Source organism: Meles meles, chromosome 11 (assembly GCF_922984935.1).
Source record: "Meles meles chromosome 11, mMelMel3.1 paternal haplotype, whole genome shotgun sequence".
Taxonomy (NCBI): Eukaryota; Metazoa; Chordata; class Mammalia; order Carnivora; family Mustelidae; genus Meles; species Meles meles.
In genome coordinates, this window is record NC_060076.1 from 89,186,549 (window position 1) to 89,203,012 (window position 16,464).

Genomic DNA, 16,464 nt, shown 5'->3' on the forward strand with positions numbered 1-16,464 from the left:
GTTTTTTACTTAATGTTGAGTCATATCCTTCTCTTTCTATGCTTTGTTAACTGAACTATTTCTTGCCATTCTTTTATGTCTTTTTCACAGTTACTGTATTCTATTTGATATTATCACTTGAGTATTAATGGCATTTCTTTATTGGCTCTCATGTTTGTAAGCTTGAGAATTCTCATTTTGCATAGAATTCATTTGATTTGCTCATAAGCCATGCCAAGGTGAGATAAGATATTCCTTTTTTTTTTTTTAAAGATTTTATTTATTTATTTGACAGAGAGAGATCACAAGTAGGCAGAGAGGCAGGCAGAGAGAGAGGAGGAAGCAGACTCCCCACTGAGCAGAGAGCCCGACGCTGGGCTCGAGCCCAGGACCCTGGGACCATGACCTGAGCCAAAGACAGAGGCTTTAACCCACTGAGCCACCCAGGCGCCCCTAGGATAGTTATTCTAAAACCAATAGAAAAACTCCACATTGTCCCTACAGGAAAGCATTTGGCTCTATTTTTCATATATCTATCTCCATTCATTTATTCTTCTGGACTGTATTTATTGAGCACGTATTGTGTCCTCGTGACCTTTTACCTTCTAGCCAGGGAGAGCGACATCCTCTAACTACTCTCTTCCTTATTCGATTACAACGATGATGAATGCTGTTAAGAAAGAGGTACGAGATGCCGTGAGCATTTATAATCTGACCTATCCTGGGGTCGTGGGACGCTCAGGAGGACCAGGAAGGTGGAGGGGGAGGCAGAAGGAGCTGAGAAGTGTGAGGTCACCGTGGCACAGAACATGGTGAGGTCGGTGTTCTCGGCCACGTGAGGGAAGCCAAATTATGCTGTTGCCTCTGAGGCCATCCTTTTCCCTCCGATGAGACATGCCAGACCTTTTGGGAAATGGAGGCTCGCAGGTGACAGAATTCCAGACCTCGACTGCCCTAGGGGGGAGACGGCATTAACCGCTTGCAGGAGGGAGGCGAGCCTGGAGCCGCCCCTGCCACACTGGAGGGAGGGGCCCAGACCACGTCATCAGATCTCAGTGTTATCGCCACTTCCTGTCTCTGCTTTCCCTGACGCGACCTCCTCCTGCCCGGGCTTCCCACGCTCCCTGAGACGGATGTAGGTTGATGCCTCCCCAGGTTCGAGACGCGAGAAGGGAGGGATGGCTCGTTTCTAGCGGTTGCTGGGGTGGCTTCAGTGCCTCTTATTGGCTCTGGCAGGGTCATGTGCTCCTCCCTGAGCCAATCACAGTGACCGGAGAAATGGGCTGCTCTGATTGGCTGGGCCAGAGGAGAGGTCCGCACCTGGGCTCGCCGAGGGTCCCCCGGAGGCCGGATTCCGCAAGAGGACGTGGGACTTCTGGGCAGCTTTAGCAGCAGATGTCCAGAGTTGATTTCTTAACTGCTGTGTGCTTCAGTTTTCAACCCCGTTCTGCTCCAGTAAAACTGAATTTTTGGAAAAGAATTAGAAACTGGAGATCAATAAATCTGTACAAGGAAAATAACTTTGAGGCCACTGAGTTCCAAGGCAGTGAGATCGTTGAAATTCGATGCTCTGGGCTGCAGAGTTTATCCCGCAAATGGAGATACAGATACATTCTCAGATACTGCCGACATTTACCTCCCTGATTCTGAGGCCAGGAACGTCTGCCAGAATCCTTTCCCTCCAGTTACAGCTAATAAAGCTACATTGCTTCAGATCTGTTCCTCTACCGGTGGAAAACTGCATACAATCCTCCTAGTACTCATTTCTTGAGTTATTAGATTCTTTCAGCTGAATCCCTTGGTCTTCCTATTATTTTCAATTTGGAAACATCATAATAGAAAGGCCAGGTTTGGAAAAAAGAGTGGCCCCAAGACATTCTGAGAGCCTCCTATAGTCCTAAAACTACGTTAGAGTCTTGGATGTGAAGATAGAGGACTGTGATAGCTTTTACTTGATTACTAAGGTTGATTCCCTGGATCTTGCTAAGGTTGATTCCCTGGATCTTGCTAGCCAGGCGTGGGGCAGGCGATTTTACTTCACAAGCCAACTCTGGTCAATTGGTAGTGGCTGACTGCAATGCTATGCTGAGAAGACTTTTGAGAACACAATTAACCTTTGAACAACAGGGACATACCCTCCCTACATAGTCAAAAATCCACAGATAATTTTAATTTCCCCTGAAACTTAACTACTAATAGCCTACTGTTGAACAGAGGTAACGTAAACAGTTGATTTTATTGTATTTTGTGTCCTAGATGTATAATATATTCTTACATTAACTTTTAAGTTATTTAAGGAAAATTAAGTTATGTAAGGAAAAAAACCTTTCCTTAATATCTTCAGTATTTCTGAACTACATGATGTATGAGTTTTTCAAATCATTGCAAATCTCAAAAAATTTTCCAATATATTTTAAAATTTGATTTTATTTAAATTCAATTAATTAACATATAGTATATCCTTAGTTTCAGAGTCCAGTATATTTTTGGAAATGTGTATAAGTGGGCCTGTGCGATTCAAACCTGTGTTGTTCAGGAATCTACTGTATATCCAAACTTGAAGGGAAATGGTGCTATAATTGATTAGTTATGCCTGTTAAGAGTGTAGGAATAGGAAGGAGTGGCCTGTGTGCTACCTGTTTGCAATCTCTAAGCTGGGAAGATGTGCCTTGCTTTTATGCTCTCTGCATTTCTGCCACAGCTGTAAGATGGGTTGAAAAAACAGGCTCTTAACATATCAAGAGTATGAAAGGCACTGCAAGGGCCAGAGCTGGGGTGAGGCAAGAGGTGCCTAAGGGGCAGAATATAAGGAAGCGCTCATTCCTGGGGTCAGGCAAGTTCAGGGTCATCACTTACTGAGATGGATGGACCCTGAGATTGAATGCCTCTCTAAAGATTGTGCCCTAAGTTTCTCACTAGGTTCACTCTAGTCTGGGCCCTGGTTACTAGCACTCTCTGCTAGAGACTATAAATTCTATGGTTTGTATAAAGGAAATGCTTGAAAGAAAGAACAAAATGAGAGACAACAACAGTAATTGTTGTATTGCTATCAACATGGCCTCCAAGAGGACATTCTCACTGGCTATTATCATATACTATGGCTGTTCACCTGAAAGTCAAGTTAGGAGCAACGCGCCTCCACGGCTCACTGGGCTGATGAAACAAGGAGTCTCGTTAGCTGATAGTTGGTCTTCACCTCTTAAAAACCAGGACCCCCACTGGGGTCGTTTCATGACTGTAACTCAACTGTTGTTACTTCGTCCTTCATGTATGTCCTCAAGGTCAAAAAGAAAAGAAAATTCTAAGTTTTGAAGACCAGTTGCTCAGGGTATCCGTTCAAAAATAAATGGCAGCCAGGGCGTCTTGTGGGTAGAATTAGAGACATTCTATAACCACAGGCTCTGTAAGGATCTTTGAACATGGGCTGGCTCAGTGCCCCACCTTGGGTTCCTCTGGTACCTTTTGTTAGTCCGGTTCCCCTGTTCCCTGGGCTTACACTGGGATCTCTTTCAGAACATTTCTTCCAACGTGCTGGAGGAGTCCGCAGTCTCTGACGACACCCTGTCACCCGATGAGGACGGCGTGTGCTCGGGCCGGTACTTCACCGAGAGCGGCCTAGTGGGTCTCTTGGAGCATGCAGCTGAGCTCTTCAGCACGGTCAGTGTTCACAGTGGTCCCGGGGCCTCCACTTGGGTTGAACGCCTAGCACCGTGAATGCCAGTCTTCACCCCAAGACAGGAGCAGCTCCTGCTGGGCTGTACAGGGCAAGGGGTGGCCCCAGATGACTTTGATGTATGCAAATTGCATCAGTTCTGGAGGGAGCTGAGAAAGCCTTTCATCACTGCAATATTCTGGTTTCGTGGCAGGCTCTTTGGCTGGGCAGCAGCAAACACTGTATTATTTCCATTTAATAGGGTGGAAATTAGGCCATGGAGTAGTGAAATGGCTTGCCCAGGGTTATACTACATATGATGAGACATGTTCTCTCTCCCTCATTTTCCCTCTGGTGGAGAAAAATATTGGGGCGGAGCCACTGGGAGGGGAGGAAGGGAACCGATGGACCATCTGCATTTCGGACAACTGGGTGGCCATCAGGATTGGTAAAACCCAGCAACAGCTCAGAGAACTGTGAGAGGACCAACTGCTGAGACTCCCCTCACTAGCCTAGTCTGGGTCTACACTCTCCTGATAAGAGAAAAAAGTCAGGGAGATTCAGGGCAGTGGAGAAAGTCTCTTGCCCATTTTCATGTTAATAAACCCACTCCTTCCCCCAGTTTTAAGTCAAGTAAATATCAAATACTTCGCTATATTTAGCTGATCCAATTTTATGTTCATCCTTATGGTTTTCTTTCTTTTCTACCTTTCATTTCCAAGTTCCCTACTCTACAACCTCTGTGTATTTTTTTGTTTTAACTATCTTTTCTTTTTTCTGCTCTCCATTTCAGGATTCTGAGAAAGGGCAGCATACTTCCATTTTTCCTAAAATTTAAGAAATTGAACTAGTTAGAATCTGACTGACTCCTTTTGGGCCATGCATTGAACATCTGGCTTAGGGTGACCCTAATGACATTAAATGAGGCCGAGGCTGTCTTCCTGCATAGTTACTAGTCCCTGCTGCCAATCTGTTGTTATTACTTGGAAACCCTTTAGACCACTTAACATCATCACATTTTTAGGACCATTTAGCTTGTGTCTAATTCCGTTTGCATGCTCCGGCCATCCCAGAGAAGCCCAGACATCACTCCTGCTCTGTAAAATATTGTGGTGCCCATGACTAATCCATATTCCAGCACATAATGAACACTGGATGCTCTTCTTAACTTTCCACTGCATTAAATTCTTGTTGATTTTCTTCTCTTTCCAAGGGAGGTTTGTATGAGACAGTTAATGAGGTCTACAAGCTGGTCATTCCCATCTTGGAAGCACACAGAGACTTCCGGAAGCTGACCTCCACCCACGACAAGCTACAGAAGGCTTTTGACTGCATCATTAGCAAGGTAACTGGGGGGCACCTTGCCAGCAGGTCCTGTTAACTGGCAGCAGTGACCCTGTCCCAGAGACCCTTAGCCCTGCTTCCTCTCTAGTGAGAGATTTGCCTTGAGCACAGCATTGCTGTAGTTCTCACCTACCTGATGGACAGGGGCTGGGAATAGGCAGAGGACCAGAGTTCAGACAGTTCAGACTGAAAGAAGGTACCTTGAATGACTACAACCTGGAAATTTGAGAATTTTTAAAGTTCATCTCAAAGAAGTCCTAGAAATATTTCATGGTATTTTTTTTAAATTATTTGCAAAGTTTCTTCCATAAACATGACATTTTTTAAAGGCTTGATTTTGGTTGATATTAGCCATGGGAATAAATGCTTTGTAACACAATAATAAAAGAATCCTGCCCTTTGCAAGCCTGTAGATCCTTATGAGTGATCTAACTAAAGAGAGATTTTCTTATTTCCCTCTCTAGGGTCACAAGAGAATGTTTGGGACCTACTTTCGAGTTGGTTTCTATGGATCCAAATTTGGGGATTTGGATGAGCAGGAATTTGTTTACAAAGAGCCTGCTATTACCAAGCTTCCTGAGATCTCTCACCGATTAGAGGTAAGGAAAGTGCTCAACACCATATACTTCACAAAAGCAAGTTAGAATGGATCATTGCCAAAAAAAAGTTATGGATTCGTCATTGATCTGTATAAAAATTTGTCCACGTTGCATTTATAATATGAAGGTATTAGGTGAGATCACAAAGTAAAGCAGGATTTCAAGAGTTTTCAGTTTATGCTTGTCAAAGTTTATAAATGTATAGGGTGAGTCTTTATTTTCAAGACTTCCCAAAAGTCAGTCGATGTCAGGTGCTTTCCTATCACTTTGAAATTTTAGTAATAGTTTCTCAGCCTTAAGAGTATTACCTTGACTTTGAATCTGGCCTAACTACCGAGTTATCCCTAGAAAGTGCTGTGGCCATCCTTTTGGTCTCATTGAACAGCACATCCCACTTCTGACACAGAGAAGCTCACAGTAGCCACGCCATGAGCTGCGGCGTGGTGAGCTCTTCCTGCTGAGCTGGCCCAAGGAGCCCTTCTGTGCAGCTTATCAGCGTCAGTGTCCCTTCTCCTAGGCTAGAAGCCCCAACTCCAGAATGCTGTCTACATTTGATCCATATCATCACAGAAAAAGGCAGCATGTTCCTAGAGCAAAAGATGGAAAAACAGGAAAACAGCCTAGAAAAAAGTGAGAAAAGCAGACATGGAAAGGGCCAAGCACTAAGAACTCGGGAGGAAAGTCAAGGGATGCCCTCCAAGCAAAACCTTCTCGGGCTGAGTATCTGGGGTTCCCCGAAGTGCTGACACTTAACTCAAGATCCGTTCCTTATGCCTGCTTGCTGTTGCTTTGAATTTATGCTTTTTCATAGCTGTAAAACTTAGAACACTTTAGTTGCCAAATTGCTCCTTATGCTGTTCATCCCTGGAAAATAAGAGACTTTAATTCTTACGGGACTCAGAGAAGCCACGGCCCAGAGTGGTTGAGTAACTTGTCCAAAGTCACGCAGCTCGTGAGAAGGAAAACCAGCAATTGACCCTGGGCTACTTGTTCCCTAATATATTTCTCCAACGTAGGACTAGAAGTGTATGTTTTGTCTTCTTGTAAAGTGTGGTTCATCACATTCTGGGAAGCCTAGTGACCTCCAAGTTCCTAGGGTACAAAAGGCAAGACATAAATAGTGCCAGTCCCCTGGAGCTGCTTCCAGAAAGATGAAGACATTGGTTGAATTAGAGGTCAAACAACACTTATTTTAGGGAAGCATTCATCAGTCTGCAATTCTGCACTTCCTTATATTTTTATTTTTGTCTCCGGATATGCCAACTTGCCTCCTTAGCTCAGAAAGACTTCCAATAATCAATGTGCAAATTCTTCCTTATGCTTGTTCCAAACTTACACCACTTCTGAGACCCAAAGAGTTGCATTTTAATAAAATAACCTTTGTAATCCGTTGGTTCTCCTTGCCTAGGGATTTTATGGCCAGTGTTTCGGGGAGGAATTTGTGGAAGTGATTAAAGACTCTGCTCCTGTGGACAAAACCAAGTTGGATCCTAACAAGGTATTGGGAAATTTGCAAAAAGTCACCCTTAGGCTCTAATTCTCTTCGTTCTACCCCTGAAAACATAAAATGTCCTCCTCTGTCTGGGCTCTCAGAGTCACTTAAATGTAGCTGAATATTTTGTCGAGGATTCAACTAGTATATGGTTAGATCTAAAAGAAACAATATTCCGAGGTGAGAGCCATTAGAGCTACCATTTATTAAACACCAACTGTATGCCTTGGCACTGCACCAGGCCCTTTGTGTACATCATTTCATTTCATCCTCCAAGAGCCCTTTGAAGTAGGTGTGGTTATTCCTGTTTCACAGATGAAAAAACTGAGGTACAGAATTGTCAAGCAGCTTTCTGGGACCATGCAAGTGTCAAAGCCAGGACCCAAGCTCAGGGTCTGTCCTCCTCAAACCCATCCTCTTGATCACTGTTCTTTATTGCCTTTCTATGCAGTTTACACTCAGCTTCACATATTGGAAAGATGCAAACTTCTCACTGCCAGCCCTTACTGGAACCCTGGAACCTAACAGCCACGTGCAGGGCCCCGGTGACGTTGGGGGAATGATGGAAGGGCTTGGATCTCAGTATCCTCCCTTGTCACAGGAGGGCTGTATTTGGTCCTGTCCCCAGCTGGGGGTGCCCCATCCAGATTGGACACTCCCCACCCTGAGCCGGCAGCATGGGCTCAGACCCTCCCAGCCCTGCCCTGTCTTCTGACACCAGCCTCAGGCCATCCCCACATCTGACCAAATGGTTACTAATTTAGTGGTTCCCACAACAGCCCTCAAGTTAGGAAATTGACTAGAGTGACTCACATACCTCAGGAAAGTGCCTTATGACAATGACAGTTTTATGATAGAGGGTACACTGAAAGCAAGGTCTGGGAAGAACCCCGGTGATTCCATGCCCCCCTCCTTGTGGAATCGGGGCATGCCCCCAACACCTCCTTTGCCCAGCAGGCCTGTACATTCATCTGTCAGGAAGCTCCACCCAGTCCTGGCGTCCAGTTTTAACGTCCAGGCATGACTGATGAATTCCTGAGCCACATTACTGAACTCAAGTCTCCAGCCCCCCCCCCCAACCCAGTTGAGGTCAAAGTCAGCCCAGACTCCCAACCCTCTCATCACATGATTGGTCTTTTGGGTGACCAGCCCGCATCCTGGGACCCACCAAGTTTGGGTCACCTCAGGAAAATCAGGAAAATAACAGACACTCCTATCCCCTTAGGACATTCCAAGGGTGTTGGAAGCAGCGAGCCAGCAAATGCAAAGACTAGATACATTCCTTAGCGTATCACAGGGGCTGTCCCCCTGCTCAGCCCTCAGACAGATGTGTGTGTGTGAGGCTGTCTCAGCTGCTGGGAATAATGTGAGTTCAAGGTTTTTATGAAACACTGGGGGCCAGAGGAGCGTTGGCCATCTAGCAGGCCTGGCCAGTGAAGAGTCCAGGCTGTTCCCTCAGATCCGACCTCCAGGATGTTAAGGAGATGATGCAAGTAGGGAGGAATGGACCAAAGGCAGGAGTTTGTTTTTCTCCAGATTCCAGAAGACTTGCCCACTCCAGACACCTTCCCTAGTCCAGGCCTGAGGTGGTAAGTGTGGTAAGAGCTGCGCTAGGCTTCGACAGCAGGGTGGGAGGTCCTGGGAAGACAGGCACGCACAGCACCTGCCACGGAGAGCCGACAGTATCATCACTGACGTCTCTGACACGCGGTGCACTTGTCCCCTCTCCTAAAATGTCCAGGGCAGGTGCTGAGAGTTTTTTTTTTTTTAAAGATTTTATTTATTTGATATATAGAGAGAGATCACAAGTAGGCAGAGAGGCAGGCAGAGAGAGAGGGGGAAGCAGGCTCCCTGCTGAGCAGAGAGACCGATGCGGGGCTCGATCCCAGGACCCCGGGATCATGACCTGAGCCGAAGGCAGAGGCTTAACCCACTGAGCCACCCAGGCGCCCGGTGCTGAGAGTTTTAAATGAGAAGCCGAACCCAGAATGACAGCCAGATTTCATCACACTGAATAGTGATATACAGGCTGAGGTCAGTGACGTCCCCCACCCCTTCCACTGGGTGGGTATTACCGAGACTGTGGTCACATGGTCACGGTCCTTCTCTTTTTTTTTAAGAGGCCTTCTTTCTTAATAAGGGCCCTTTGTCAGTGCATGTGTGTGTGTGCATGTGTGCACATTTCTAAGTGAGGTACGTGCGGTGAAATTCACCTGATGTTGGGTCTATGAGTTTGGACAAACACGTGTCACCACCATGAGGAAGAGTTTCATCACCCCCAAATACGTCCCCATGCCTTTTCCTTCTGCTCTGAGCCCCTGACTGTCACTGACCTGTTATCTGTTTCTGTGGGGTTTTTTAAAAGATTTTATTTATTATTTGACAGAGAGAGACCCAGGGAGAGAAGGAACACAAACAGCGGGAATGGGAGAGGAAAAAGCAGGCTTCCCGCCGAGCAGGGAGCCCGATGCGGGGCCCCGTCCCAGGACCCTGGGATCATGACCAGAACTGAAGGCAGACACCCAACGACTGAGCCACCCAGGCACCCCTGTTTCTGTAGTGTTGCCTTTTCCAGAAGGTCACATAAATGGAACCCTAGAACAACAGGCGCAAGCCCTCAGCCCTTTGAGTCTGGCTGCTGTCCCTGCACAGAAAGCATCTGAGATCTCTCCCGGTGGTAGTCGTCTGTTCCTTTGTCCTGCGGAGTCGCCTTCTGCCGTGTGGCTGTACCACCTTCTGTTGACCCGTTCCCCGCTGGAGGGGCGTTTGGGTTGATTCTAGTTTTTGTTGTGAATTCTCAAGCTGTAGACATCATGTGCAGGCTTTTGTGTGAAGGGAGTTTTCATTTCTCTTGGACGCACACATCGGAGCCGGGTCTGGGGATCGGATGGCGAGTGTCATCTGCCTGTGTGAGAAGTGGCTAGCCTACCTTAGAAGGGGCGGTCCGCTTTGCACTCCCATCGTCGGTGTTCGGTGTGCGGAAATTCCAGCACCCCTCCGTCCGTGGCCGTGCTCAGGACTGTCACTCACCTTCAGTCTGGCCGTCCTCCTCAGTGGGTAGCGGTCACGGTGGCTCCCAAACAGGACAGCTTGTCCGTTCTGAATAGCAGCTGGAGAACTTTCATAGCAAGTTTCAGTTGGACCCATGAGGTCAGCTTGGAGACCTGAGGTCCCATGGGCACGCTGCCCTGTCCTCCTCGCCCACAGCCCTCGGTCTCCCTGGGGGCGCAGAGCAGGGAGGGGCTGACGTCTGGCCCCACGCACTCAGCTTCTGTGGCCTTGGGGTGCACACAGGGGCGGGGCGGGGGCGCCGTGTCCCAGCCTGCCTCCCCCGTGCCTCCCCGGGGGTGGCTTGCAGACGAACTCATCTCTTCGTTCCCCACCTCTTCCCCTCAGGCCTACATACAGATCACGTTTGTGGAGCCCTACTTTGATGAGTACGAGATGAAAGACAGGGTAACGTACTTCGAGAAGAATTTCAACCTGCGGAGGTTCATGTACACCACCCCCTTCACCCTGGAGGGCCGGCCCCGGGGGGAGCTGCACGAACAGTACCGGCGGAACACCGTGCTGACCACCGGGCACGCCTTCCCCTACGTCAAGACCAGGATCAGCGTCATCCAGAAGGAAGAGGTAATGGCCCCCAGAGCCAATGGGCTCCGGACCAAGGTCACCTCAGAATGCCTGAGTCTCCCTCCCAGGACAACACGCACCCCTCCCCTCCGTGCTCCCTCTCGGCAGACTGGAGAGAAAACCAAAGAAGGGGACACCCTGGAAGTATCCTCGTGGTGGTTATCCCCTGACTGTCATGGCGCCAGGAAATCCCAGTTAGGCAGCTACGCATTTCATAGCATTACTTAATATTTAAATATTTTATACTTTGAGGTTCTATCTCGAACCTCAGTAGAATGAGAAAATTACAGTATTTAATGTGTATATTTTTATGATACATTTATATGAAATAGGTATTTAACATTTAAGTATCTTATATTGAATTTTTATGTACTTGGAAGCTTAGAGGTGGTTCAGACTAGTGGTTAGAGACCAGGAACAGCACACAGGTGTCCCCAGAAGTGGGTGATGAGCTGGAAGGAGGGCCCCGTGCGAGACAGGCAAGGAGTCCCATGGACTTTGAGTCCCAGGTTCTTCCTGTGACATCGCCCAAGACACTGACCTTCACCCAGCTTCACACTGACAGCAAGGACCCCTTTCTCTTCTCTGGTTCATTGGAAGCGTCCGTTGGAAGAGGACTGATCCACAAAGTGTCTCAAACCCAGACATAGCGCAAATGTTTCATTTTACTTTAAAATGCGTCTGCGGACTTTATTTTTCGTTCAGTTTACAGAGGGCCTCCGCCTTCCCCGCGATTCGGCCTTGGCGGATCACAGTTCGGCTTTGTCTTCTCGTATAAGCCCCACCCTTAACACACTGACCATAATTTCCAGCTTTCGTTTCTATAAAGCAGATGAGGAGCTGAACGATGTGAGGGCAGGTCCTTCTGGATGCTGATGACTCGCTTGCCCCAGCCTTGTATGGTGTCTCACGCACACCTAACATGCCAGGAATCTTGACAGCGACTCACTTTTGTGCTGTCCTGCCCTGGCATTCGGCTTGGTGTTGGTAGAAACGGTTCTGTTTCGTTCCACACCCACGGTTCACCCGTCGGTGTGTTATTTAATGAGATGAGGTCATGAAAATAACAAGCATAACAGGCATCGTCAGGTTGGTGAGCGCACAGAGCTGGGCTGTGGTGAACGGATGCCTCGTGGGGCCGGAGCAAAGGTGACTGAGCTCACCGCCCGCCGGCAAGGTGTTCTGCAACCGCGCCAGAGAGCGAGCCTCACGGCCATGAGAGAAATGCTGAACGAGTGACTCGGTTAAGAGGAGGTTGGTTTAGAAGGCATCTATTACATTTCTTATTTTTCAGACTTTTAAACACTAGCTAGGCATAGCACAGAAATAATCTCGTGGTCCCAGCAAGAAGCCCCACAGCTTTTCTTGGCCATGTTGCCCTTCCCTGAGAACCTCAGTGTGTTAGGTCACCAGAACTGTTGTGACAAAGGACCATGGGCCACATGGCTGAAAGGCAGAAATGTATGGTTTCCCAGTTCTGAAGGTCCGGGACCAAAGAAAGATGTTGGCAGGGTCGGTTCCTTCCGAGGGTTGTGGGGGATGGGTGTGTTCTGGGCCTCCCTCCCTGTGTCTTCACATTGACTCCCTCTACATGTGTCTCTGTGTCCAAATTTCCTCTTTTTATAGGGACTTCTATAAGGCCCATCCTAAGGTCTTCTCTTTGATTTGATTACCTCTATAAAGACCCTATTTCAAGTAAGGTCACATTCTGAGGTACTGGGAATTAGGAGTTGAGCATAGGAAGTTGGGGGGAGGGGCATAACTCCACCTACAACATTCGAGAAGGACCTACCCCAACCCGCAGAACCAGCAGATTGACACTTAACAGAATTCTGTTAACCAGGAATTCACCTTCAGGGTGAGTTAGAGAAGGTACACATGACGCCGAAGTCGTGTGTTATGGCGGACACAAAAACCTTGAGTGCTGTGCTTCTGATGCCTTCCAATTATAAGTCACGTTCAAGTAACGTGTTCAATAATTGGAGAGGAAACCAAACAGGGTAGAAAGAACTCAGATTTTGAATGTAGACATCATTGTGATCAAATTCCGAGCTCCCTACTTACTACCCTATGTCATTTTGTGGCACTTTCTGAGCCTTACAAATCCCTCTTGGGCCATAAGATGGAGAGAATACTGAGAAACGGAGAGAATATGTGAGAAGTGTCCACAACGTTCCCCGAACACATAAGTGTCCAAGAAATGTCAGGTCTTTCCTTCCTCTTAACCTATCCAGAGTATTGTAAGTTCTCTGGAAGTCCCCTTACCTGCTTCTTCAAATCCACGCCCGTCATGGCTCCAGGTTTGTCCATGGCGTCCAAGACCGGACAATGACTTCCCTATGCTTCTGTCTTGTGTTCAGTTCGTTTTGACCCCCATCGAAGTCGCCATTGAAGACATGAAGAAGAAGACGCTGCAGTTAGCAGTTGCCACTAACCAAGAGCCCCCCGACGCCAAGATGCTCCAGATGGTGCTGCAGGGTTCCGTCGGAGCTACCGTCAACCAGGTGAGCCGGACCGGCTGCCGGCACCTCCCCTGAGCCTTGTTCTCTGGGTTTTCATTATCTGTCTACACCCTCCTTCCTTGAGGTTGATGAGGAAGACGGCTCCAAACACACATAAACAGTATCGCTGCTCTTAGACCCAACCCCTGGGAGGTGTAGAAGACAACACCTCTTGCCGTGCTAGCAATGAGGCAGGGGCACCTGGGTGGCTCAGTCGGTTAAGTGTCTGCCTTGGGATCAGGTCCTGATCTCAGGGTGTTGGGATCGAGCCCCGCATTGGGCTCCTTGCTCAGCGGGAAGCCTGCTTCCCCCTCGCCCTCTGCCCTTTCCTCACTTGTGCACTCTCTCTCGCTCGCTTTCTCTCTCACATAAATATATAAAACCTTAAGCGAAAAGAAAAAAAGAAAGAAAAGCCATCCCAGACATGAGTGGTCAATGGGTAAGGAGTACCATTTCCACAGGGAGGTCTTCACTATGAGGTCAGTCCTGGCAGCGTGCTCCAGATCTGGGGTCCTGTTGCAGAAGGCTGGTCATGCCCATTGTAGACAGAGTTGTGGCAGAGCGTGAGGTCAATCTAAGCTCATCTGTAAGGGAGAAGGGAAAAGAGTCTAGAACATGCAGCCCCTGGGTCAGTCACCAGACGAATCCAGCCTTTCCAACCAGGAGTGACCAGGGACCAGGCTTCCTGGACCACTTCAGACCCAGCTGGGTATTCTCAAACCCCTTAGAATCCTTACCCCCAAACTAAACCAGTCTCAGATACTGGGAGGGCCGGCCCCGCAGTTTCTGTCCGGCGGGCCTCCTTAACTACAGATCCAGACCTGCTCTTGTCTACGCCTCAAAAACCCAGTGAGTGCTATGACCTTTTCCTCACTCAGCACAGCTGGACTTCCCCACAGAAACTGGGTCCAGATAATATCAAGGGAGCAGAAATAGCACAGGGGGGAAATGACTATTAAATTTCCCAGATCAGGAAATATTAGGAAGTTTTTGCTTTACGTCCCAATCCTTTAATGAAAATGGAAGACTTGATGAGCCCATAAGCATGTGCTGTGTGCATCTCTGACGGAAGCCGGCAAGTACACAAAATGGCGCCCACCGGTAGGGCCACTTACAAGTGAATGTGAAAGGATGAATCAAGACAGTCCTCAGGTTTAGAAAAGCCACTCAAAGCACATGCCCTAGGATGTAGTAGTATTGCCTTTACCTACAAAGAAGAGCCTATTATTAGTATAGCATTTAATTAAGAAAATACATCTGGGGACACCTGGATGGCTCAGTCGGTTAAGCATCTGCCTTCAACTCAGGTCATGATCTCCGGGTCCTGGGATCAAGCCCCCCCGAGTCGGGCTCCCTGCTCAGCGGGGAGTCTGTCCCTCTCCCTCACTTTCGGCCCCTCCCCCTCCCGCTCGCTCTCTCTCACTCTCAAATAAATAAACAAATAAATCCTTTTTTTAAAAAAAGCAAATACATTTATACTTCTGAGTATTCTCCTAAATCTCTAGACTCCTAAGAAATCAAAGTTTCCTGAGAAGTTCAGTACCTTCCCTTGATTTTTAAAAAAAATTTTTTTAATTAAATTTTTTTAATTTAAAAAATTTAATTTAAATTTAATTTAATTTAAAAAAATTTTAATTAAATTTTTTAATTAAAAAAAGAGTTTTTTTTAATTAAAAAAATTTTTTTTTCCTTCCTTGATTTTTTATTGTGGTCACACTACCTACAGAATTAAATGTCCAAACTCGGAAGTCAATCCAAGATTTTCTCTCAAGTAATTATTTTTTTTCCCCAGTGTCCTATTGTTCTGTTCCTTTTTCCATCAGGGACCACTGGAAGTAGCCCAAGTGTTCTTGGCCGAAATTCCAGCTGACCCAAGACTGTATCGACATCACAACAAGCTGAGATTATGCTTTAAAGAATTCATAATGCGGTAAGATGGACTATGGCTGCGAAGACAGCCGAGCAGCAGTTCTCAGAGTGGGGTCCCCGGAGCAGCAGCGAGGGCACCCCTGAGAACTTGCTAGACCTATGGAATCAGAACCCCCAGAGGTGGGGAGCGGTGGTCTGGGTTTTAACCAGCCGTCTGGGGGTTCTGATGCAGACTCACGTCTGGAAATCATTGCAATAGATCAGCCTCATGTGTACTAAGTAACCAACACTGAAACTCTGAAGTGTTTTCACATTTACCGTCTTGCGTGCACCTCCCACATCAAACCGGTATTACCACCGGCCTCATTTTGCCAAAAGGGGAAACAGAGGTTTGGAGATGGGAAATGGTTTTGCCTGAGGTCACACAGCTAGTTAGTAGGAGAGCTGAGTTCAATTCCAGATCTTCTGAGCCGCATAGCCCACACCTCCATCCGTGTGCTGACTGTCTACGAGGCTTTCAAGTCCAAGAGGGTGTTGGCATTGGTTTTAGAAGTTTTAGTATCATGCAGTAACTTGTTTTTGGAATCTTAAGAATAGAACCTGCTTCCAATTTGGTGAAAGCACTTCTAACACTGGGCTTTTTTCAAAAGTATCATCTCTCGGGCGGTTCCCATTGTCAGACAAGCCTCTGTGGGCTGGCATCAGGAGCAGCCCGTTCAGGCTGCATAAGTGTGGGTCTTCAAGCAAGGTCTTGCAAACTATCACAGTATAGACAGGTACAGCTGGGTCTCCTGCGGCCCTAAAATGAATGATTATGAAGGCTGGGATGACCTTTCACCCACAAGAGGGAACAACATCAGGAAAATGTGTGCCAGTATTTCTGTTCAACCTTAGAACAGCATATCAAGTGTAGGAATAAACCTACTTGGCAGATGGGGACCAAAGGAGGCTGAAAGTGAAAGTTTGCTAAATTCACAGAAAACTCATCGGCATGCCGGTGTTGAGCAAGACGAGAGATCCCTCCTCCACAGGCGTCGGTGAGAGGTTTGCAAACGTGCTGTGTATGGAGACACACTCGTTCTGTGTGCACACACCCACACACACATATGGCCTATACGCGGAGATTATATTTATTAATATTTTGGGATTTGAATTGCTTCCTGTATCTGATAGCAACTCTGACATTACACAAAAGCTGCATTTTCTTTAGTAAATAGTGCCTTTTTACAGAACAACAACAACAAAAAAAAAACTAGAAAAATACTGCTGGAATTTTTGAAGATCTCTTTCCTTTCCACTTATCTTCATTTAAAATTAGTTATGCGGGGACACCTGGATGGCTCAGTTGGTTAGGCGCCTGGCCCTTGATTTTTTGCTCGGGTCATGATCTCGGGG

General features: G+C 47.2%; 1 protein-coding gene across 2 annotated transcripts in view; it reads left to right on the forward strand.

Moving 5' to 3' along the window:
* The window catches only part of DOCK8 (dedicator of cytokinesis 8), a 210,029-nt gene that overhangs the window by 182,238 nt on the left and 11,327 nt on the right, over positions 1-16,464 (forward strand). For both annotated transcript variants that reach the window (XM_046021705.1, XM_046021706.1), the window contains 7 exons: positions 3,493-3,636; positions 4,845-4,976; positions 5,440-5,574; positions 6,983-7,072; positions 10,463-10,699; positions 13,060-13,203; positions 15,024-15,130. In XM_046021705.1, coding sequence (XP_045877661.1) covers positions 3,493-3,636; positions 4,845-4,976; positions 5,440-5,574; positions 6,983-7,072; positions 10,463-10,699; positions 13,060-13,203; positions 15,024-15,130 — 989 coding nt within the window. The remainder of the gene's footprint in view (positions 1-3,492; positions 3,637-4,844; positions 4,977-5,439; positions 5,575-6,982; positions 7,073-10,462; positions 10,700-13,059; positions 13,204-15,023; positions 15,131-16,464) is intronic.